The sequence below is a fragment of the Colius striatus genome, chromosome Z, assembly GCF_028858725.1.
Source record: "Colius striatus isolate bColStr4 chromosome Z, bColStr4.1.hap1, whole genome shotgun sequence".
In the NCBI taxonomy this organism is placed as follows: domain Eukaryota; kingdom Metazoa; phylum Chordata; class Aves; order Coliiformes; family Coliidae; genus Colius; species Colius striatus.
In genome coordinates this window covers 66922651-66946697 of record NC_084790.1, presented here as the reverse complement: position 1 = coordinate 66946697, position 24047 = coordinate 66922651, and the positions used below count along the sequence as shown (strand labels likewise).

Sequence of the window (24047 nt, the reverse complement as noted above, 5' to 3'; positions counted from 1 at the left end):
AAAAGCAACCCTGCATACTTCCACTTCTAAATCAGAGGATGAACAATGAGCCCAAGAACTTTTGCCTTGCACTTTGCCACCCATGAAGGTGCTTTTCAAGCTTTCCCACACAGTGCTGGTCAATACAGTTCTGTCTAGAGGCAATCCCACTACTATTCCAGTCTTAACAGCCTCTTGAGTGGAGACAGTAAATACTGCAAAACAGTTGCTTTTCTTCTGATGAGAATCAAAACAGGGACAAGACAAATCATGTCCTCCTGCACAAGTGGTCAGAGCAAATCTGTCATGTATTTGCGAAAGGCTGAGACTGAGTTTCTCTTGTTTCTTTTCCATTTGTTCTGCCCTTTCTTTGTTCCTCTCTGCTTTCTGTGGGACACGTTCCTCTTGATGGGTATTGTTTTCAATTTCAAAAAAAAAAAAAAAGAGACCACATCCCTGAAAGAGAGTCTAAGAAACCAAATCTCAACAAAGCCTGAGCAACACTCAGAAATGAGAGGAGTTGTATGGGAATGGCTTCACTTCAGAAAGTTTCTAAATGAAACTGTAGCTCAAAGAAATATTCAAAATGGCAAAGTATTCATTTGGTCAAAGTTGTATTTTCCTCAAAATCATATAAACTGGAGATTGTTTGAAGTTAGATTTGGCTTCTCACTATCCAGTCTTGGGAATAATTAACCACATGATAGAGATAACCACCTCATTTTCCGTTCTTTCCTTACAGTGCTGTGGGAAACAAAACAAGCTGAGACAGGGAAGAGGGGAAGGCGGTGCTGCTGTGAAGACAGGTTTGCTACCTGTGCAACCTGATCTAGGTCAACTTCCTTTAGCAGAGGGGCTGGCCTAGATGATCTCCAGAGGTCCTTTCCTACTCCTACTATTCTGTGATTCTAACCCTCCAGTACAACTCAATGCCACTCAAGGGATCCTCTTGGAGAACGAAAGCCTGTTCCTGCATGCTATGACCTGTACAATTATTGACTTTCAACAGCTTCCAGCAACCAGTTTTCAAAGGCATTTAGGTAGCTAAAGTTGAAGCAATCATTTACTAGAATTGTCCAAAGCACTAAACTGAACAGTGATTTTTACTGAACAGACTTCACACTTCCAACCTGTTCAGGGCCTTTTACAAAACCAGTTAGTTGTTGATTTAGCATCTGAATGCCTTTGAGATGCTCCTTTCATGTGCCTAACTGACATCTGAGGATGGAATTTAGATTCCTCAAATGCAGAATTTAAAAAAAAAAAACAACCCCAGGAGAGATTATTAGTTATAAGAGATACAATTTATAGAAACAGGTGATAACTGGCATGCACACATCCCATACATTTTCTAAACGCACACAATGCTACCAAGAAGTATGTTTAAATGTTTGATTGCCCCCAAATGCTAACAGGCAAGTTACTAGCCTGAGGTACTGGATACCTTTTCATCAGCAGAACTTTAACAACTTCAGATCTCATTGCAGAGTCTTGACTTAGGTTATTTGACACTCTTTTGCCCTGCAGGGGTTTTGCACTTCAGTCACAGTGATTTCCCCACAATCTGCAAATAATAGTCTTCAATTATTATGGGTATTGATTGGTTAGAGATAAGAGACCTCATACCAAATCTGTATGCCTCATGACTTAATCCAGTTATTCGCCTTTGAAGATCGATAACCCACTTCCGTGGAATGTCCTGCACAACAACAGGCCAAGAAACTCACACCAACCCAGACAGCCTAGGAACTACTGAGCTCAAGGGCTGCTGGTCTCTCCTTACGACTCTTAGTCATAGGCCCACTAAGCAGAGATCCCTTTGGCATCCTTGACTGAGAGAGCAGTTGGTGCTGAGAGGTGCTCTCACTTCTGCCTAACAAACCAAAAGAAAATTAGCTTATAGGAAAGTGAGAAAGGGATATGCTTAAGCAGTTGGGAGTTTTATTTCTGTTAATTAATGATGGAAGTATGTTCCTGGAATTGTCTACCTGTGCAATCGTATTTTTTTAATGAGTTAGAAACGCTGAGCTCGGGTATTTTATTATATAGAGTATATATCTAAAATAAAATGGGTATATTAATCAAACACCTTCCAGTGAGAAAAAGGCAGCCTTATTATTTTCCCCCAGCTACTGTTATGGAAAATAAGAAGCCTGTTGAGAGGTTTAATTAACAAGTTAATACTGAAAAAAATGCTTTGAAGAATATTTCAGACTATTACCAACTGTGTTACTTTTAGCTCTGACAACACTTTAACACTTGTTAGGTTCCACTTTCTGCTGGCCTACCCTATGCCTGAGACAATGAGAAGCTCCTGGGCAAAATCCTGTCAAAACCAAACCAAAAGTCTACAAAGTTATTTGAAATACTTCCAATTCTCTTGTACTTTAATATTCAATAGACTTAAAATTTCTTATTTTATTCTTATTTATACTTAGCTGCTTCCCTGGCATCTGTATTTCTTATATACCCAAAATTCTCTCTAACACAAAGGAATTAATCCAGGGCCCAATATTGCTTCCTTGCTTAGGCTCATGATAAGGAGGTTTTCTCAATGTATTACCTTTTTTTCCCCATTCGGCTTAAACATAAGTACTATCCATTTAACCTCTGTCATTTTCCCATTGTGCTTTGACACATATATGCAAGTATCTGCCTATAAAATCAACATACATGGAACTTAGTATGCAGCACAAAGTCTGAAAGGCATAATTTAATCATTATGATACAAACAGTGCTATTTGTCATTTATGTATTACTGATTTAGCTACATATTTTGGTGCCAAAACAGTGTATGTATTTCTGATACAAATGTATTGTCAAATGACAAAATGAATGTAGAGATGCCACTAAAATTACACCTATTAAAACAGCACCATGTTGGGTTTTTGATCTTGACTAACAACCTAATTGCAGAGAATGCTTCTGCATGTATTTAATTTCAGTTCACCTTTCATGAACTGGAATTTGAACATTAACATCTTTTCATAGAATCACAGAATCTTAAGGGTTGGAAGGGAACTCCAAAGATCATCCAGTCCAACCCCCCTGCCAGAGAAGGACCACCTAGAGTAGGTCACACAGGAACTTGCTGCCCAGGGAGGCAGTGGAGTCACCGTCCTTTAAGGTGTTTAAGAGATAGTTGGATTTTGCACTTACAGAAATGGTCTAGTGGTTGATAGGACTAGGACTAAGAGTGGACCTGATGATCTCAGAGGTCTCTTCCAGCTGAAATGATTCTATGATTCCATTATTCTAACTAATCCAGGTGGGTTTTGAATGTTTCCAGAGAAGGTGGCTCCACAGCCCATCTGGGCAGCCCATTCCAGTGCTCTGTCATCCTCACAATGAAGAAGCTTTTCCTTATGTTTCTTTGGAACCTCGTGTATTCTAGCTTGTATCCATTGCCCCTTGTCCTATCTTCGGACATCACTGAGAAGAGCCTGGCTCCATCCTTCTGACACTCGTCCTCTACTTATTTGTAAACGTTAATGAGGTCACCCCTCAGTCTCCTCCAAGCTAAAGAGACCCAGCTCCCTCAGCCTTTCATCATAAGGGAGATGCTTCACTCCATCATCTGTGTGGCCCTGCACTGAACTCTCTCCCTGTCCTTCTTGAACTGAGGGGCCTAGAACTGGACACAATTTTCCAGATGTGGTCTCCTGAGGGCAGAATCTACTGCCCACAGCCCTTAAAATCCACTCCAGGATGCCATTGGTCTTCTTGGCCACAAGGGCACATTGCTCGCTCATTCTCATCCTGCTGCCCACCAGCACCCCCAGGTCCCTTTCCCCTACACTACTCTCTAAGAGTTCATTCCCCAACCTGTACTGTTACATGGGTTTATTCTGTCCCTGAGGCAAGACTCTACACTTGCCCTTGCTGAACTTCATTATATTTCTCCCTGCTCTTTTCCTTAAATTCTCTCCATATGAAGGTGACCGTTGGGCTTGACGCATTTAAGTGCTATTAAGTGATATTTTCCTGAGAGTGTGTATTTCGTGCTGTCTTGCTTGTACTCTGTTTGTGGCTGAAATGCATATTTTGGATCTTTGTTGCTCAGATCTCCTTATAACATCCACTGCTTATTCAGAAGTATGCTTCATATGCTGTATTTCCAGGTGATAAACCACTCATGCTATTCATAAATTAAAAATCAGAGCCCAAGCTGTTCTTCCTTGCAGTTGCATATCCAGCATTTGAACTCTCAGGACAAGTAGTTTACAGAATAATTCAGGTCACTGAACAACATTCTGTCTGATGAAATGCAACTATTTTTTGCAAAAAGTGTGATTTCTTGCCTTTTTTGTTAGATGTAAATGGACTTCATGGACAGATTAAGGCTGCAACACACGTAATTTCTGGGGGAAAAAAGTGATTTCATTGGTTCATCTTTATGCTAAATGTGAAAATATTCTTTTTGTTATAATTCTGAATTTTTATGAAGGTAGAAACTCAAGCTTTTCAAACTGAAGGCTACTGCCTTTAGGAGAATTTTTTCCATCTGGTTGGAAAACAAAAAAAAAAGCAGACCTTCTGAGTCTCAGAATGAGCAGTAGGCGTTAAAAATTATAGGTTTCTATTAATTTATCTATTACATTTTATTTGTTAAGCAAAGGAAATCTGCGACCACGTTATTGGGAAAAATATCTGAGACTCAATATGCTCTGGTCTGGGAAATAAATCTCTCATCCTGTTAACAAAAGTAAAAAACAGCTAATGAAATACAGCACTGATGCATATATCAGACATTCCTGACTTATAACTTGACAAATAATTGCACAGACAAATATTTTAAATGGTTACTGCAATCAAGGATTAAAAATTGCAATCAAACTGCGACAGTATTTGGTCAAGACGGTAAAATATATCTTCATATATCTTTGTTCAGCTAATATTTCTCTCACACTTTTCTAGTCAATAAAATATCTCCTGAGTAAAGTATGCAGTAGGATCAGGACAAGCAGTAAATATATGTATATCCACCCTTCTAAACAGAATCTCATCCACGTCTGGCTTTCAGCACCTAAAGCTTTTTTTTTTTTTCCAGCATCTGAAGATCCTGAAGTGAGTGCCCTGTTAAATGTCCCAGTCTCTGAATCCTGGCTACCAACGAATGTCAAGACCTGCAAGCTCATCTTGGACACTAAGCTTATTCCTTTCAGTCTGTATTTCACTAAGATTGAACAGTTTTGCACCTCTGCATTCTGGCTGTTGAGGTAACGGTGTCTTTTATAGGAAAATTAGCTGCTTATAAATTTTCAGCTTTGTGAACTTTTGGAGTTGATGGAAAAACCCCGAGCTTAGGGCTTAACTGGCTAAGAAACCACAACAGCATGCTTTCTTTTGTGGTCATTCAGATATAAAAAGCCTTTCAAAAGAGATGGAAATGCGAACAGAGTGTTCTCTTGGGAGATCCTTCTCTGTGCACAAGGACCGACTCAGCCTGCTGTTTACCCTGTAACATGTGTCAAAAATTACCCCTATTCCTCAAAATTGTAGGAAAGTGTAGGGTGACAGATACAATCTGGAACATGTCACAATTTATTACATGGCAAATAAAGTCAAATGGAGATTGTCTGCTACAAGCAGCCTGCTCATTGTTTACTGCCGTTTTCTACAGGTCACGGTGTGTACAGGATGAGCAGCACACAGATATGAACAACTCTTCTGCTCTGGGTCACAGGCCTGGCAGATTCCTGCTGTCTTGGTGAGATTTCCCTTTTCCCTATCGCCTTCATATCAGCAAACTCACATCCTTGCTCTGCAATGAGAACCCTGTGAAGAAACACATGCGCTGGGGCCAGTCCCTTCTGTTGTGCTCCTGGAGCAAGGATGCTTTAGAAACACAAACTAGATGACCACATCTCCTCTTTCTGTTGAAAGCACCCTGGAAATACAGACAACTGCTTTTTAAATATCAAACGGCCCATGCTAGTGATCCAAGGGTCAGGGAGAAGGTTGTTAGCCTATTCCAAAATAAAGAGAAACCAGTCTGCCTTGCAGAGTCTGAGTGGTCATAGCCATGGAAACAACTGGATATTGGACTACAAGTACACGTGCTACAATAATCCTTAAAATGTGAACAAAAATCCTTAAGCACAGATGGAAAGTTCACTGTTCAAAATGGGATAGAAGTGAGATGCTTTCAAAACTTCTGTCTTTAAAAGCACTGCACACACAATTAGCAATTTTACTGTAGAATTGGAGCTATAGACTGTAAATTCACTTTTTTGGATCAGCAAAAAAACCAATCAAAATTAATGTACAAAAATTATTTCTACTAATTTTTAACAGTTGTCAACTTTTCCCTAACAGAAGCCAACTGGAAGTACAATAATTATTATCTGAACCACATTGACACTACTATACTTGAAGGAGTGCAATCCCAAACTGCAGAGATACAGACAAAATATTATGAATATACCCAGATTTCCTATATGAACACCACAATCCACACCAAGTCACCTGAAATGCAATGGCTATATGTATGGCCAGCCACTGAAAACATCTTGCCACTAAACCACTCATGGAATAATCAACAAGCTTTCCTAGTACACTATTTTCCAACATTATTAGTAACTTCAGTGATGAAATCGAGTGAGTTGCTAGTATGGATTAGCTGGGAAGTGCAAACTGATATCAGTGCAGCTGCTAAGTGGCCTGAAACCTGGAGCTTTTAAAAGCTCTCCACTGAAAGTGCAAAGCTCCAGTCTTTCTTTCAGTTGTACCCAAATGACCATGGTGGGGCAGGAGTGAGGGTTCCTGGGGTGAGATTCAGAGATAATGTGATTCACAAAATCTCCAAAATACTTGCAAGCAGTTTCTTACCCAAGTTCTGCCCTGAGAGTCTCAACCTGGCCACTTACATTGACATTTCATGCACTCACTCTCCTCAGGTTTTGCTTTTCACATTACCATCAACACTCAGTGTTATTTACTGGCTGCATTTCCACCATTAACCATGGAAAAGTAACAGTAGTTGGCTAATATATTCCAAGTACTGGGCTGCAAGCTTAAGTGATAAATGAAGAAAGTTCATAGCTGTTCATGAGGAAAATGGCTTTGATTCTTCTGTCCTGTTTCTACGGGTCAGGTAGGCTTGGTAGACAACTTTAGCAACTACAATTTCTATGCAGATATGTAGAATGCGAATTTCATGGTATTCAAGAAAATATCATAGCTTAGGGGATGTGACAACTTAGGGGATGTCTATTAGTGAAGATAATAATCTAGAAATCGTATCTGCCCACAATACCCAGTTGCATCACCCAGTTGATTTCAGGGGACAAACATCATTGCAAGGTTTGTCATCCATGCAAGATTTCTGTACCTGCAGACGTTACTTCACTACAAAGTTATGGCCTCACTTTCAACGGCAATAAATGGACAATATTGGCAATTCCAAGGCAACAGCTTTTCAGGCTGATGCTAATAACAAATAAAAAACACCCTGGTTTATCATTACTTAAATGCTGAGACCTGGGAGTACTGGCTGATAATAAACTAAACATGAGCCAGCAATGTGCCCTTGTGGCCAAGAAGGCCAATGGCATCCTGGAATGCATCAAGAAGAATGTGGACAGCAGGGTGAGGGAGGTTCTGCTTCCCCTCTACTCTGCCCTGATGAGGCCTCATCTGGAGTCCTGTGTCCAGTTTTGCGATCCCCAGCTCAAGAGGGACAGTGAACTGCTGGAGAGAGTCCAGCACAGGGCCACCAAGATGATCAGGGGACTGGAGTACTCTTCTTATGAGGAAAGGCTGTGGGAACTGGGGCTGTTTAGTCTGGAAAGAGGAGACTGAAGGGGGAATCTCATTAATATTTACAAGTATATAAATGGTGGATGTCAGGAGGTTGCGACATCCCTTTTTTCTGTTGTATCTAGCAAGAGGACAAGGGGTAATGGGAAGAAGCTGGAACACAAAAAGTTCCATTTAAACATAAGAAAAAACTATTTTTTTTGTGAGAGTGAGAGAGCCCTGGCACAGGCTGCCTAGGGAGGATGTGGAGTCTCCTCCTCTGGAGGTCTTCAAGACCCACCTGGATGCATTGCCGTGTGACCTGATCTAGGAGGACCTGCTTTGGCAGAGGAGTTGGACTGGGTGATCTCTTAAAGTTCCCTTCCAACTCTTACCATTCTGTGATTCTATGAAATGCAAAGAGTGTTTCACCATGTCCAGGCTGCAGATGCTCAGACATCTGAAATCAGAGTTGTCACTGTTAGCCAAGTACTGCCAAAGAGGAAATACCTTTAGATTTCACACAAAAAGGAACCAAAAAGTCTGGTATATGTCTGAAACACGTCTATGCTCTAAAGATTGTAAAGTTTCCAGGTGGAAATATTCAAAATATTGAAGTGGCAGATGAACCCATGTGCCATCAACAACCAAGGGCATATGGCAGGGAAAGGAAAATGCAGGAGTACTGGCATAGGGTGTCAAGACAGGCAAGTGCTGAACAAGTATCAGCATGTTTTCTGGTGAGGAGAATGGATAGTTAAGATAATGCGCAGCTGGAGTAGGAAACACAAGCCAATCCCAGTTGGAAGGTGAAGAGTAATTTTCTACTGTTACATCAATTAGAGGTACAGATCACCATTTGTTCTGAAACCGGGGACAGAAATTCAGTCCTTCTGAGTGATGACTGGAACCCAACCGCTCAGGCTGATGGGTGTTTTCACTTCATCAGCTTGCTTTTCCCATCTTGAAAGTTGTCCCTAAAGAGGAGAAAAGTGCTATAACTCTTAGCCTGAGACTGACTCCTTAGAAACCATCACACCTTACGATTTATTCTGTACCCATTTACTGACACAGTGATGACCTTTCAAACTAAATTTATCACAATCCACTTTATAATTTTCTTCTGAACACAAACACTACTTTGCAATGGATCTTGATACACTATATTCACTATATTCTCAGGGGAATGGAACATCTTTCCTATGAGGAAAGGCTGTGGGAACTGGGGCTGTTTAGTCTGGAGAAGAGGAGATTGAGAGGAGATCTTATTAAAATTTATAAACATCAAAAGGGTGGGTGTCAGGAGGCTGGGACATCCCTTTTTTCTATAGTAGATAGCAACAGGACAAGGGGTAATGGGATGAAGCTGGAACAAAAGAGGTTCCACTTAAATGTAAGAAAAAACTATTTTACTGTGAGGGTGATGGAGCAGTGGCACAGGCTGCCCAGAGGGGTTGTGGAGTCTCCTTCCTTGGAGGTCTTCAAGACCCGCCTGGACATGTTCCTATGCGACCTGATCTAGGTGAACCTGCTTCTGCAGGGGGGTTGATGATCTCTAAAGGTCCCTTCCAACCCTACCACTCTATGATTCTATGATATTCAGAAATGTTTGTCTGTAGACATGTCAAAATATGTCTTAATTTGGTAACAAAAAAGAAACTCCACTCTCTACTTAGAGCAGACATATCCCTTCAGCTTCTTAGAGAACTGCAATACGATCTGCCTAGAGTTTCACCTAGCTCAAAGTCCCACCTCCTTCCACAGACCAATTTGTGCTAAACACATAAGGATTTTTCCAGCATGACTGTCAGCGATTGCTGTGTTTAACAGTAGTGGACAATGGAACTCAGACCAGATAGGAAATAAACATAAATGTTAATGATTTTGCCGGAGATGAGAAACCAGATGACATCTGGAGCTGGCATTATTGTAAACCGGAAAAAGATATGAGTGTCACTTAGCTTAGAGGTTTGTAAATACTAGGTAGACACATCATGCTGAAGCTGGCAAGTTAAGAAAGGATGAGTGTCACTCTGTGTGAGAGACACTAAAAGAGAGTGTATGTGAAATTATTTCCGTGAAAATCATTTTTGTCTGAGACAAGTTAAATTACGCTCTTTATTGGACAGATACTCAAAAGTTCTAGGAGAAATCTGCCTTGGTTTATACACTGCCATAGTTTACCTGACTCTCTTTGCTAAAGCAATAAGGACACAAAGACTGGTAGCACCGTGACAATGTGGCAGCATGCAGAGCATCTGCCCCACAAACATCCCTGGAGCACGATAGCAAAGTCTTGAGCCAGATCCTGCACGCATTTATGTACAAATTGAACTTCATGTACTGTGGTTAATTTCCCTGACACCGTGTGGGTTTCACTGCACCAAAAAACCACAAACACAGACTTGTGTATTTTTAGGATCGGGACCTACTTAGCACCAGTCAGCCATGATTTAATGCTTCTGTAATTAATGTGCAGCTTGCTAAATGTGACAGAATTCTGTGTTTTGGTGCAGTTTGGGTTTTTCCTCAGAAGCACATAAATGCTGAAAGTCAAATACTCCATAGTCACTGATGTTTATTTAAACAATGATAATGTTGTCTCATTCAGCTGGGAACGGAAGATACAGTAGCCTCATATTTAAAAGCATGGCCCTTTATATAACATTAGAGAGCTCTAGTGGGCATGTTGCCCATTTCTGATTCTCTAGTGGCTTCTATTCTCTACAGGAATTAATGTTCTAATCAGAATGCATCTGTATAACATTTTCCTTATGCTAGCCAAGTATCAGAAATTCAGTGATTACTTTACGCATCCCACTGCATATGCCATGCCAGATTATTCAAATATCCTCTCACAGAAGAGATAATGGGGCATTTCTAACCACAAAAAAGTGCAACAAAAAAAGCTATGGTTAAAGCAAACATCAGGGATGTGCAATAAAAATGCGGAGAAAGACCTTCTGTTGTGTTGCAGGAAGAGCTTTCTGTGGATTGTGCTTAGTGGAACAGCCTAGATGTGGATGAGATTATTATTATTCACAAGATACATTATGTAGTCCAGCACCAGTCTTTGCAACCTGACAAGTCATGCATACTCATATGCCTGCATAACCTTGTGCACTGGTCAGGAAAGATTCCTATTATGGCATTTAAGCTTCATAAAGTTGGAGGCAAAGGTTTCTGAAATTGGCAGAAAGCCTCTAAACTACAGTTTGTGCTTGAAAATTATTTCATTCAGAGCAGAATACAGATAAGATGTGTCACTTAGCTGCAAGTCCAGTGCTCACCAGCTATACTGGGAGTCTGTAGAGTAACTTCACAGAGAAACAGTTCAGACTTCCACTGACACTTCAGAAATTTATGTACATTCATAAATGATTAAAAAAATAAAGAAAAAGAAAAAAGAGGCAGGAACAATCTTCTTTGAAACACTTAAAAGACCTTAATGTATTGATGAAAAACAATAAGCACAGGAGTTACTATTAATCACAATGTCTTTTAGGTATTTTTTCAGTTATCTGCTGCAATGCTAATCACTGGTTCAAAAATCAGCATGTCACATGTCACAATTCTAATATTGTTATTATGTTTGAAGAGTAGCATCTGATGTTAGGGATACTCTTTTTTAACTGTTCATAATTAAGTATGTTTAACTCTTCATATTTTTTCACATTTCACCTGCTTCTAATTGAGCATGAAAGAATTTGTACGTAACATTTATTGTCTATCACGCAAACTTCTACTCTACTTTCAAATATTCAACATCTTTTCCAGCTGTGGAGATTGAATTATATAATGAAATTAAAGGAAATGAAGTTTTAACTCATTATTCCTGTAACCACAAATACCCAGATTCAAAGTTAGGTTATATTCATTGCCAATACCATCACTTTAAAAGCAGTACATAAGTAACAATACTGATTTCTACTTCTGATCCAGGATTTGTTTTCTCCCAAGAACATGTTCAGTTCACCGAACAGGCCAAAGACCACTGAAATCAATGGAAAGGCTACCAGCGACTTTGATGGAATACGGACTGGGCTTTGAGTGTAACACTGCTAATTTAATTGACTCGTCACAAGCGCTGAATTTCGTTTTGACAGACGTAAAGCAGTTCATCCCATGTACCTTTAACAGACTGCATATATTTTAGCCCCATCCTTACAATCTCAGGAATTTAGAGCTAGCTCTGTTAAGAAGCCCCAGCACTTGCGCGGGTAAAATGAATGATTAAAACACACACAGTTGTTTGTACTTACAGGTGTCCGACTTGAGCTGACTGTTGGTAATTCCAAAATACTGAGGATTTTCGATGACAGGAATCTTCGTCATCCCAATGATGACTGCGTCAGGACCTCCCTCAGAAGAAGATGGAGTGTTACTGCCATTTGAGATATGATGGAGAGGACTGGCTGAATCATCATCATTGCTGATAACTGAAGAAGGACCTAGAGTTAGAAACAAAGATTTTCCTGTAACTCAGCACATGGTTCTCTTCCCTTGGATGATTTCTTTTTTTTTTTTCTGCTCAGTTTGTCCTCCATCTCCATACCCTGCCTTACTGACCTTACCTCAGGAATCTTATGTCTGGAGATAAGAACAGGTGGAGAACAGTAGGATTTTTCCCATTAACGTCTGAAATGCAAAGCAAATTTTTGTACTGGTAGACCACTTAGACTAAACGCATCACAATATAATCTGTCACTGGAAAAGATCTCCAAATTTGTTGAAACACTTTTGTCATTCTCAGAAATATGCTTTGAAACACATGTATTAACTTTTTACCCTATGCTCTAATTGGACCACACAGCAATAATTCCCACAAATCCAGGGAATGCCAGTCCTCCCTTTGAGGTGGCATTATAACAAAACAAAAGACAAAGAGGAGATAGGCTCACCCATGTGTGGGAAGCTGGTAATTTCTGAAAGACAACACAGTTGAGAGCCAAAATCCAAAGGACCATTAGAACAATCACATAAGGTACAACACAGATGCCGAGAAGAGTAGTGGGAAAGACACATCCCACACCACTGCAAAATCTTGGGTCACTACAGAGGGGCTCATCCAGACCATAGGGACATCCCACTGGCTCTCCCATTCACACCTGAGTCTAGTCACCTTCCAGAAAGAGGCTTCATTTGATCAGTAATTCAGTGACAGTTTTTGTTTTGGTTTCACTCTGAGCTTTGTACTTTTAATGAAAGTGCCACAGAGATAAAACCTTCTAAATCTTGCTTGGCACAGTGTTCTACTTCAGTGAGTTGCAAGGGTCTAAGCTCTAATTCAGTGCAGCAACATTTGAATTCCTGCCATCTAACCATGCCGTTTGAGTTCCACGTTACATCTTCCAGTTTACGCTCCGTACTCAAAGAAAACCAGAACTGCCATTTAGCAGCAACATTTTCCTGTCCTCCCCACTGAAAAGCCAACAGAGATCATATACATCACACTTCATTCTCCATTCATCTTAACATCATGATGAATGGGTTTTGGAGTGGCTTTCACTTCTTCTAATAGTAACAAAAAAAAGATGCCAGAAACAGATGGAAAAATTTGCCATCTGTAAGTGCCTATCCTGGAAAAGCATCCTCAGACCTGCATTTAGCCCATGGGCAGTAGTGACATGGATGAATGTGACCCCAAAGAAGAGGAAAGGATAGTAGAAAGGACCTTGAGGATGATGAAAAGCTGCTTTTACTACACATTGCCAGTCACCCCATTGCAAAATGTCAGAGCTCTAGAATGAGTTTTGGGTTGGACAGAAGGAGCAGTGCAGAGGAAAGAGATAGCTGAGAAGTCTACCACGTAGGTGACATCTGTGTCTGCAGGAGAGACAGGACACAGACAGTGACAGAGAGAACGGGGACCAGCAGCAGGTTCTGTAAACACGTAACTGAGAGAAGATAGGCAGGATGGACCATAGCATAATTAAGGAACAAGATGAGAACTAGGACAGGCCCAAAAACAGCAGCCAAGAAAGGGTAGCTTTAAAGTAAAGAAATCTTTACTCTTTTGTTGCTCATTGTATTGTTAACAAAAAGAATTTATCACTACATGGCATGGCTCACAGGAATAAATAAACTTTGAATAATTTGGTATATGGCTATTCAGCCCTGCCTTTACAAACTCAAGTGAGACTTCCACTCCTGTCCTGCTTCCTTTTCTCTTCAGGTGGTTTAACGGTGCATAAGGGAAATTTTCTCATAGTTTGAAAAAGTATTTCCCCTCCATAGCCTGAAACATTAGAGGTAATTTTTCAAATACCTTGCACTTCACCGGAAAGCCACTTTTGACAAATGTAAGTGAAACCTCCAATTTATCAAGTGAAATACTAATACCAAGGCTGGTTTTGTCATTACTGGTCACCCGGATCCTCAAAAGACTGATTCTATTAGTAACATTGCCAGGATTAAGAGTTTTTGGTGAAGATTCCTCTAATGAAACACAGAGACTAAGAAACTGTGGTAAAGAATGCCTCAGATGGCACACAAAATACTTAAGTGAATTTACATTTTTCAGGTGCATGACAGTTGTGAGTAGTGACAGAGTGCAAACCGCATTCATTTTTTTCTAGACATCATCCTTACAGCTCTAAATTTTATGAATGTCAAGCTAATGGCTCCAGAAAGCAGGCTGACAAATACACACCTTCTTGCGAAAATAAAGTTCTCTTATATTAATATAGCTTTAGTATGATGGTCAAATCCCTTCCCTTAAAGCAAATGGGCAAATTCTCTTGGCTCTGTAACTTAACAGACTGATGTCTCTACGTTCTTTTTAGCCCTGTTGCACAGGGCTCCTTCTCTGCTGCACAGAAGGAAGCTCTTCTGTCATTATTTGCTTCCACCACACAGGTGAGGATGGCAAGGCAAAGTGACCATTACACGTTTCTAGACGTTAAAGTGGGACAATGAATAGAAACTCATTCTGTTCACCAAATCATTTCTGCACTACTCCAAGAACCAATTTTATACGGTGAACTATTTTTTCAATCAGGATACACTGCAAAGGGCTGCAGGTGAAAAGTAGAAAATAGTTCTGTAAATCTATTTACTCGATTAGGCTAATTGGTGAAAAGTAGTCTTCCATATGGTGTGAAGCTGGCTCCAAGTACATCCAGATCTCTGACGCAGCTGAGGAAAACCTGGAAAACTAGGGGATTTCTGAAGCAATTCCTGGCAGTATGAATCAGTTTAATTAAAATTAGACTCTTGGAACTTTGTGCTGTGTCATTTAATGATTCCTCTCACTTACTAGCAAGTAATCAGCTCCTGCAGTGGTCTTGGGAAGCAGTTGTTTGGGTTCCAAATTCCTATTTCCCCTGTACTACTTCTTTAATTAAGACAATGAAAATTCAACAGATGGAAATTTTTGTGTATCAGAGGCAGTTAAGTTCACATTCTTTCAAACTTCCCTTTTGTTGGGATGTTTTTGTCAATGTCAGCAAACTGGTACAAAAACAATTTCCACACTTGCTTATTTGTCAGACTACCCACTTACCTTGAAGCTACATTTAATTTTTTGAATGCACTAAGCTACTTCACAATTACAGGCCAGCATTACAGATACCTATGACTGATATTCTAGTAAGGCGAAACCATTTTCCAGGATACAAGATGAGGCCATCACCTATGATGACAAGAAACTAGAGCTGTCCTTTTCTGAATATGCACTGAGCTCAAATGGAAGGGTAATTTCTTAAAGCCTCATCAAAGTGTGGTTTCATCCAGATGAAATGAGGTCACTGAATTACTTGTCAAAGGCAGAATGAGTATGATAATTATCCTTAGTCACCTATTACTGACTCTGTTTTTTGTAAAATCTGCTGTTGGTTTCACACCTGAAACCCAAAAAATTTAGACAAAATATCATTGATGGGAGTGAAAATCATGGGTTGTCAATAGCCACTAGCTATTGTCAAAGTAAGTGACTCACAGTCAAGACGAGCTTTTAAGAAAAATCCAGAGGCCTTCTCCACCTTCAAACATGCTGTCCAATGTCTTCACTTGATTTCATGTTTAGACCATTTTTCTTATCTTAAGAACATTGAAACTGGAGCCAGATAAGAAATGGTAATCTGCCTTGGAGAAGAAACATGAAAGCTACACACTGCAGGGCTATATTTCTCCCCTCTCTGATGCTGAGATAAAAACCTATCTGTTCTGCATCATCCAAGAAAAATCCTTTCTGTGTACAAAAACCAGCATCTCTGAAAAAGTGTTGACATGCAAGAAAACCAAGTACATTTTAAACTGACAAACTATAATAAAAGCAAAATACCTCCCACATGTAGGTTGTGAATGACAGTTGGCACATGCTATGGGGACAGGCAGAAACAGCAAACGTCTCTTACTATACATTCCACAGAACATGGAGACAAACACTGTTGGGGAGGGTCACGGTTTACCTTCACTAGTACCAGCACTCTCTCCTGAAATATAACCCACTTTCATGCTTACTCATGAACAGTGCATCTCTCTGTATTGTCCTTGACATTGGTGTTCTTTAGATTTAGAAATAAAATTTCATAAAATTAACTGTTTTCAAAGTGTGCTGCTATTTTTGTCCAGGAGAAGGAGTTTCATGACTATAAAATATAGCCGTTCCTGCTGCTCCTACCTCCAGCAGAGTTAATGCAGTTTTAACATGCACACTGACAAGAATGATCTCCATTGCCATTTGTTGGGGTTATGTTTTGCTTTGCATTATTTCAGACTTCTGCTCACCCTTGTAGGTAGTTGGTTGTGGCAACATATCTGACTACCATCTGCCACTGGAATAATCCCCATGATCTTCATGTATACCAAAGTACAGAAAGAGTCCCAAAGTTAATAACGGCATGACTCAGCTAAGCAGGCTCAGGCAAAAAAAAAACCAGAAAAAAAACAAAAAGGGGAGGATCTCAAATGAACAATCAGGAAGAACATAAGGGTTTTGTTTGCAGTTGGCATGGCCTTGCAAGCTATGCATATACTGTGTATATACATATACTCAGATTTTAGTTTAGGCGGTCACAGATGGGCACTGTGTCCATCTACTTCTCCCTCCACCTACTGTGTCATAGATACAAGCAATCTCCTCTGCATGTTCACCCTCCAAGCTTTAACAAGACCTCTTGGAGGCTACCATATCCTGCATCCTCCTCACTTCTATGTGTCACATATCGCTCCAGTTATGCCTGAAGGCACTACTAATGGCCCAGACACACTGGGAAAAAACAGGAGTAATAAAAATAGATGACTTTAGCTTTGTGGTTGAAGTTGCGTAGTTACAAGGATGCATCTACTTAGTGAAGTGTTACAAGGCAGCTCAGGTAAAGAAGACTGTTTACAGAGATAATTGTGTGCTTTGATATCTTAATAACCATATTCCCTTCCATGAAAAATTATGTTGACTGCTAGGAAGACTTCTCAACTGACTTTGCACAAGGATTGGCTCTTAATTCTTCTGGGAACAGGGACTAGTCTGTGCTGGGTCATAGTAATAGCACACCAACAAGTCAAACACAGGACAGTGACTGCGTGTCACATCAGTCAGCATCACCTCTGTTGAATTTCAAGGCTGTACTGAATCTTCTCTCTTTTTGCTTTTGGGGGGGTTGTATTTTTTCAGTAACTAAATACCTTGTTCTGAAGAAGCAATTACGCAACATTTCTTTTCCTGTGAGACTTATATTTTAAGTTCTTCTTTTCTGTATGATTAAAAGGTAAGTTTTCTGCTTCAGCAAGAGCAAGTATTCAATTTTTCCTGTTACAAGCTAGGATCCAACTTCCTTACCAGAGCAGACATATTTTTAGCTGAACTCTTGAATTGCTGTCTTGTCTTCTGCTAGAAAAAAACTTATCAATCATGGCTTGGTACACTTTTTTTCTGACTAAGGTGCTATAAGCTTTACTTCGAATATTCTTTTGCATTCCTAAGTTCAGTGACTGTATGCAACTGTGATATCGAATCATGTTTATGTAATTCTATTAGACTGGATGAGAGAGTCCAGCATAATAGAAAGTAATACAATTATAGAAACATTACTTTGTATTATTGGTCTCTTAAAATGCTGCATGCTGAATACAGGGAATTGAATTAAAAGGCATAAATAGAACACAAGAAAAAAAAAATCAAAGCTGGTTGAAAAAGCTTCCCAAAGAGAAACCAGTTTAGTGTCACTTTGCTTGGTGGAGCTGTTTAAAGGCAAGTCAAATTCTTTTGCAAATCTAGAGTGTGCTTATTATAATGACGGTTTTTGCTTTGCAGTTCATGCTTTTAATGACAGAAAGCTAAGTTAAGATGCTCCTGTGCTTCCTCGGCAATTCAGTTGTATAGAGCAATAGCATTTCTTGCCTCTTCCCATCAAACAACCTACCTTTCTTGTCTCATATTCCCATCCCTGTCAGCTCCCCCAAAAACAGACATTAGTTTTACCCTCAGAGATCTCAATGTAATAGTCACTGCCACATTCAGTTGCAAAAGAAGTACTATGGGGTTAATCCTGCTTTGGGGTGGAGAAAACACAAGAGTAAGATCACTCCAAGCAACATTATACCCAAACCCATCCAGCTGAAACACACTGCTCTTCACAGCTCTAACAGTGCATGTTCTTCTATCCTGGTGCAGTACACTGAGCCAAAAAACACATTGTAGACATTAAGTCTATGACTCAGTAAACTGAGACTTGCCAGGCTTGGGTGTTTAGAAGATAAATAATTTCATATCTTCTGACAGGTATCATTAATCTGATTAAATGATTTGCACCCACCAGTGCTTGTTTAAGCTTGTATTCTGTTGCCTCTTGATATATAAGAAAAGCTTTCTGACACTGCCCAAGAAGTTCAGTTCCTATCCAAGAGTATGTTTCCAGAAGGCCGGGAAAGCAGAATGGAGAGCTGGAGAATCTCTCCACATCCAGTAGATAAATGCCTCTTCCCTACCTGCATTTCTAACAATCTCTGAATAAAAGAAGACAGGTAGCTCCTTGGAGGTCTCTTGCAGGAATAAGTGGCTGAAATTAAAGGTTCAAACTCAAGAAGTAACCCTTAGGAATCTGTTCACTTACAACCATTGTAAAACAAAGTGGAGATATTTGTTTGAAAATCTTGATGAACTGCTTTGACGTAATATTTCATGTGGGTGATCAAGAATCCAACTTGGTTTGCTTTTATTTTCATATGAAAAACCAACATCTTTCCTCATTTGTTGCAGCTTCACAACAAAACTAAATTGTGTTTTCATCGTTGTATCACTTTTGTACAGAGCAAATAAGTCACACTGCCAGATTACTTTCTTTCCTTCATGTAATAATTTAAGAAATGCATGCCTTTGAGTCTAATGAAATAACAGGTATATTATTCTGCTTAAGGGTACCAAATTTTCAGTGCTGCTAGGTGTCAGTAAGTCAGTCTCATCAACTTACATACCTTTCCCCTGAAACACATATTCCCCTTGCTGGAAAACTTATTTCAAACACCTGACTCCTAGAGAGCAACCAACACACAATCTGGGTAATTTCCACTGGAATGACTTAACACAGATTTTGGCCACTCAAGTATTTTATTTCATCAGGCCTTTTTGTTGTAGCTTTGAATCTAAGAGCCACAGCTGCCTATTTGTTTGCTTTGGATTTATTCAGGAGTGTGATTGTGAAAGAATCTCAGTTGGTTCCTCAGCTGCCTTTCTTCTCACAACCTCTTCTATAGACTGCTGTCTGCAGTCACTCGCTCCTTTTGCACACAAGCTGAAAACATTCCAGAGGTCATAGTTTCTGCAAAGGAAGTTTCCAAAAAGGGAGGACTCCCTAGGATAGCCTAGGGGATGCCTTCATAATGCAAGTCACTCCCTGAAAGCCACACAACTTACAGGATACAGATGTCTAGGTCTGGGACAGACTGGCCAGGCAGTTCACCCAAGGAACCTCCCTTGCAGCACTGAAAAACCTTGGGGGGAAAAGGCGAGGTCTCTACCACATACTGAATTTGCTAGCTCTAGCTTTGCATGGACAAAATGTGTGTGACCTTCTCTGCCCTGGCCTCACTCCAGGGCCAGCTCTGTCCAGGGATGCCATCAGCAAAGCCTCAGCCTGTGACACAAAAATTGCCGATTTCTTCCTCCTTCAGCCAGCATAGGAGCCATTCATATAACAGATCTCACAGCCACAATCTGGTACACACCTTCAAATTCTTAAGCAGCACAACCAATACATTCTCACAGTTCATCCTTGGTGAGGTTTGTGCTACTATTATTCCCAAGCTGGAGGCAACAGAAGGAGCTCTGCACAGCTTGCTGATTTGCCCAGTGCTGCAGGTGGGATCTTTGTCAAAGCCATGACCAGGACCCAGGAGGGACTGCCAGCCCTGGCTTTTGAACCACAGAGCCCTTCAGGACTCAGAGCAGGAGTCCCTGCCCTGTCTTTTTTTTTTTGCTCAGTGTACTGCACCAGGAGTCCCTCCAGGACTTCATCAGCAGGATAAACGGTAGCCATATAGCTGGCACTACTTCATAGACATGTTTCCAATATCTGCAGCTTAGCTGATGTGCCCTACCATAAAAAATGATGGATTTATGTTGGTAGTCAAATGAAACACAGACCTGAGACAAAAATGTTGCAGGGATGTAATGTAGCAATCAGTATGAGTATGAGAGCCAGAGAAGTAAGGATACAAAGTGGCAGAAAATGTGAAAGTGGTAGAGAAAAAAATGATTTCTCTCTTTTAATCTAGATCACCAAGACTATTCATTGTAACAACCAGCAGGTTTGGATATCTTGGAAACATGGATAATATTGCAATCCTTCAAAGATATCATAGTGAAAAATCACTGCAATCAGAAAAAAGATCAGCTGGAATACACTTGTTGGCATCAAGTAAAAAAAGAATAATTCACCCCAAATTAAATCCTTGTTGCCTATCATTTCATTTAAAAGCTAACTAATTAACAATGGCTTCCTTCCACACTTCTCATAAATAATCTGTCAGCATTCCCATTCCTAGATCTGGGAATGAGGTCCTCTGTTGTCTAGAAGATAAATACAATGTGTACAGAATGCTTTGGCAGTCAGTCTTTATCTGAGAGAACAGTAAAGCTTAGAATAGTCAACCAGGATAATTTTCCAAATTCAGTTTAGTTAGGCATAGTTAGATGAGATAGCAGACATGCTAGTTTGTGGAAAAATTCTCCCTGATATTAAAGTTGTAGTTGTTGCTTATATGTGTTTGGTTTGTATGGGTTTTTGTGTTTTGTTTTGTTTTTTTTTTTTTTAAAGCATTACTAATGGAAGTATTTCCCTTCTTTAACCTTCCCTGAATATTTCTTGGAAGTACAGAAATACTATCTACAGGCCTCTCCCATCAAAGCAAATCAGATGAAAATATGATATGGAAATATTTAGAAATACTCAAGAAATCTGAGGAAAAACTGAAGAATTGATATTTCTTTTATCTTAAACAGAGGTCTGAGGAAGTACACAAAGATAGCCTTCCAAAGGAAGGGAATTATATTTCATACCAATGTTGGTATGAGCAGGATGAACAATGAAAAGTTGCATGATAAAAATGCATCAAGAGTGAGGTAAAATGTTAGGAAAACAACTTCAAGCAATGGAATTGCTCATATAAGACTCAGAAGTCTCCACTTCTGGAGATTTTGAAGCTACATCAGGAAAGTATTTGTAGGAAAAGATGCAAGTATATTTGACAGAGGCTTAGGACAGGGAAGAAACTTCCAGGTCCCCTTTCAGCCATAATCTTCCATAATGGAAAAATGGTAGACCTTCAACGGTCTTACAAAAAACACACAGAGTTCTTCAAATGTTGATTTACGTCTATTCAGAACTGAATGAAGCCTGTAGCTCAACAAATACATCACATATAATAAAGTACATAGATTTCACTGTCTTAGTGGGTTACTCTTCCAGGCTGCAGTATCAAGACAAGACCCATCATGTGAGAAGCACACCAGGGATGTACAAATCCACAGCCTACAGTGGGTCATGGTACTGGAGCATACATTATTTTATGACATTCTTTATATACAATTTATTTCAATGGAGTTTCTCCCCCTGGTAATTGTTTTTGAATTGTTTTGATTAGCAGATTGTGTGAACTACATGACACTACAACATAAAATCTTGTATGATTTCTCACGTTTTGTTAGTGGAAGATTTTCACAGGCCTTCCAAACTGTACAAATTATGAAGTCAACACTGTCCTACCACTCTTACCACTCAATTTGTTCTCAACAAGCATTGCAGCATAATAGCTTCCAGTTCATTTTTCATTTACAACTGTACGATTTAACCTTAAATGTGACAAACTGCAAAGAAGCAAAATCGAATGATTACACACAATCAGCCTAAACATCAGGCTGAAATTGTAAACAACATCTGCAGAAATCTAGTTTTGCTGTTTACTCTGCCCTCATTGAGATGACTTTGCAGCTCAATTAAAGCTTTCTTGATCTTGTACTGACTTTGACTGTCCAAACATTCCCCATTCTTAAAAACAAGTTTGAAAAACAAAATTCAAAGGCCCATCTACACCTGAAGAGGAGGACATGGGTGTCATGGTTTAGTAAGAAGCCGCTTTTGCTTGGTAACAGGGGGAGAGAGTTGCAGTGAAGACCCAGTAAAGCCTTATTGGTCTCTCCCCTGGCTCTTCGGTTCAGACCCACTTCCGGCCCAGCTGGGCCAATCTGGCGCCTCTGCCATCACTATTTAAGGACAGGAATTTGAAGTGCTTGGGAGGAGGTGTAAGAGTGCTACAAGATGGAGGCGACCATGCGGATACACAGTCAGAGAAGGAGGAAGGAAGGAGGAGCACCAGACCAGAGACTCCTGTACAACCCATGGCATTAACACAGCTGTATCCCTGCAACCCATGGAGTGCAATGGCAGGATTGAGAGCCACCAGCAGCTCCGGGTGAGTGTGCCCAGACGGGCGAGAGACTATGTGAGGAGGCAGCCATGGCGCAGGCCATGCTGCAGAGCAGACCCACACAAGAGGCAGAGAGGAGCTGCAGCCCTTGGGATGAATGCACGTTGGAGCAGCCTGTGTAGGGCTGCCATGTGTGGAAGCACAGACAAAGGGCAGGAACCATCACAAATACACATTGAAACCCCCATTTCCTGCCCCCCTGAGCAGTGTGGGAGGAGATAAAGACACCAGGATCAGGGATCTGAGCTCTGGAAAAAGGGAGGGATGGGGAGAAGGTAGTCTTAAAGGACTAGTTGGACTCTTCATTGTTGTACCCTTCTGTGTTGTTTTATTTTTGTTTTATTTGGGGGGGTTATGTTTATGCTTTAGTTGGTCATGGATTAAATTATTTTCTCTTTTCTTCCAGAAGCCAAGTAGCCTGGTTTGTTTTGTCCGGGACCATAAGCAGCAATTAAGCCCTCCCTCCCCTTTGGCAATTCTCAAGTCTTCGGTACTTGAGTCTAATTGTTGTATTTTGTCCCCTAAGGGGCCTAAATCACAACAACGGGAAGATGGTAAACTAACATAGTCATTTATTTCTTGTCAGGTAGTTCACTCTGTCCTTGGGTGAACAGCCCTTGGGTTCTGATGTTTCAAATTTTGCATGTGTGGGAGGCAGTATCTGGCCTTTGGAAGAGGTCTGCTGGAAGGGCAGGAGACTTCAGTACAGAAGATGAGCTGTCAAAAAGGGGCCCTCTGTGAGCACGAAGCAAGAGAAAGCTTACTTTCCTTCCTGAGTGACAGTGCCTGACACTTTAGTCCAATTTATACTACTTAGCAACAATGAAACTTGCTCATTTTGTGTCTTTACCACCACAGCCATTTCCGTAGCTTTGTCTACAGCCCTGTCCCTAGAGCACTCAGGAACTATACAGATCCCTGGCCATCAAACAGAGGTTGCAGCCCCTGCTCAGACAACCTTGCTGACCAGGAAGAGACTCACCAGAATCTTCTTCTGGGAACATTTTTGGTGCTCAGCAATCACGCATCACTAGAAACTCTCAAGATATCATAGTGATGCATCTCCCTGTTCTCCAATGTGGAACAGCCTTAGCAACAGACTCATTTCAGCACCTGGTGGTTTTGTGCACCTCTAAGAAGTCACACAGCAAAGCAATCACCTTCCATTAATCACTTTATATTTCCATGGTCATAGATTTCTGGATTTGAATTAGATCAATTAGATCTTTTTGTACATTGTTTAAAAAAGAGTTCAGCTTTCAAGATGGAAGAGACCTGAACACACTGTTTGAAGCAATAACCTTGCCAATACAGATGTAGATCAAAGATGCCTCTGAACAACACCCACAGCACAATTCCTAGGGCAGTAAAGCCTTAAATGCTCAAAATCTTCTTCAAATGCA

The 24047-nt window shown here is 40.4% G+C and overlaps 1 protein-coding gene across 1 annotated transcript in view; it reads right to left on the bottom strand.

The window, feature by feature from the left end:
* NTRK2 (neurotrophic receptor tyrosine kinase 2) overlaps positions 1-24047 on the bottom strand; it is a 210387-nt gene that overhangs the window by 71655 nt on the left and 114685 nt on the right. Inside the window, exon 12 of the mRNA XM_062017810.1 lies at positions 11982-12170. Coding sequence (XP_061873794.1) covers positions 11982-12170 — 189 coding nt within the window. The remainder of the gene's footprint in view (positions 1-11981; positions 12171-24047) is intronic.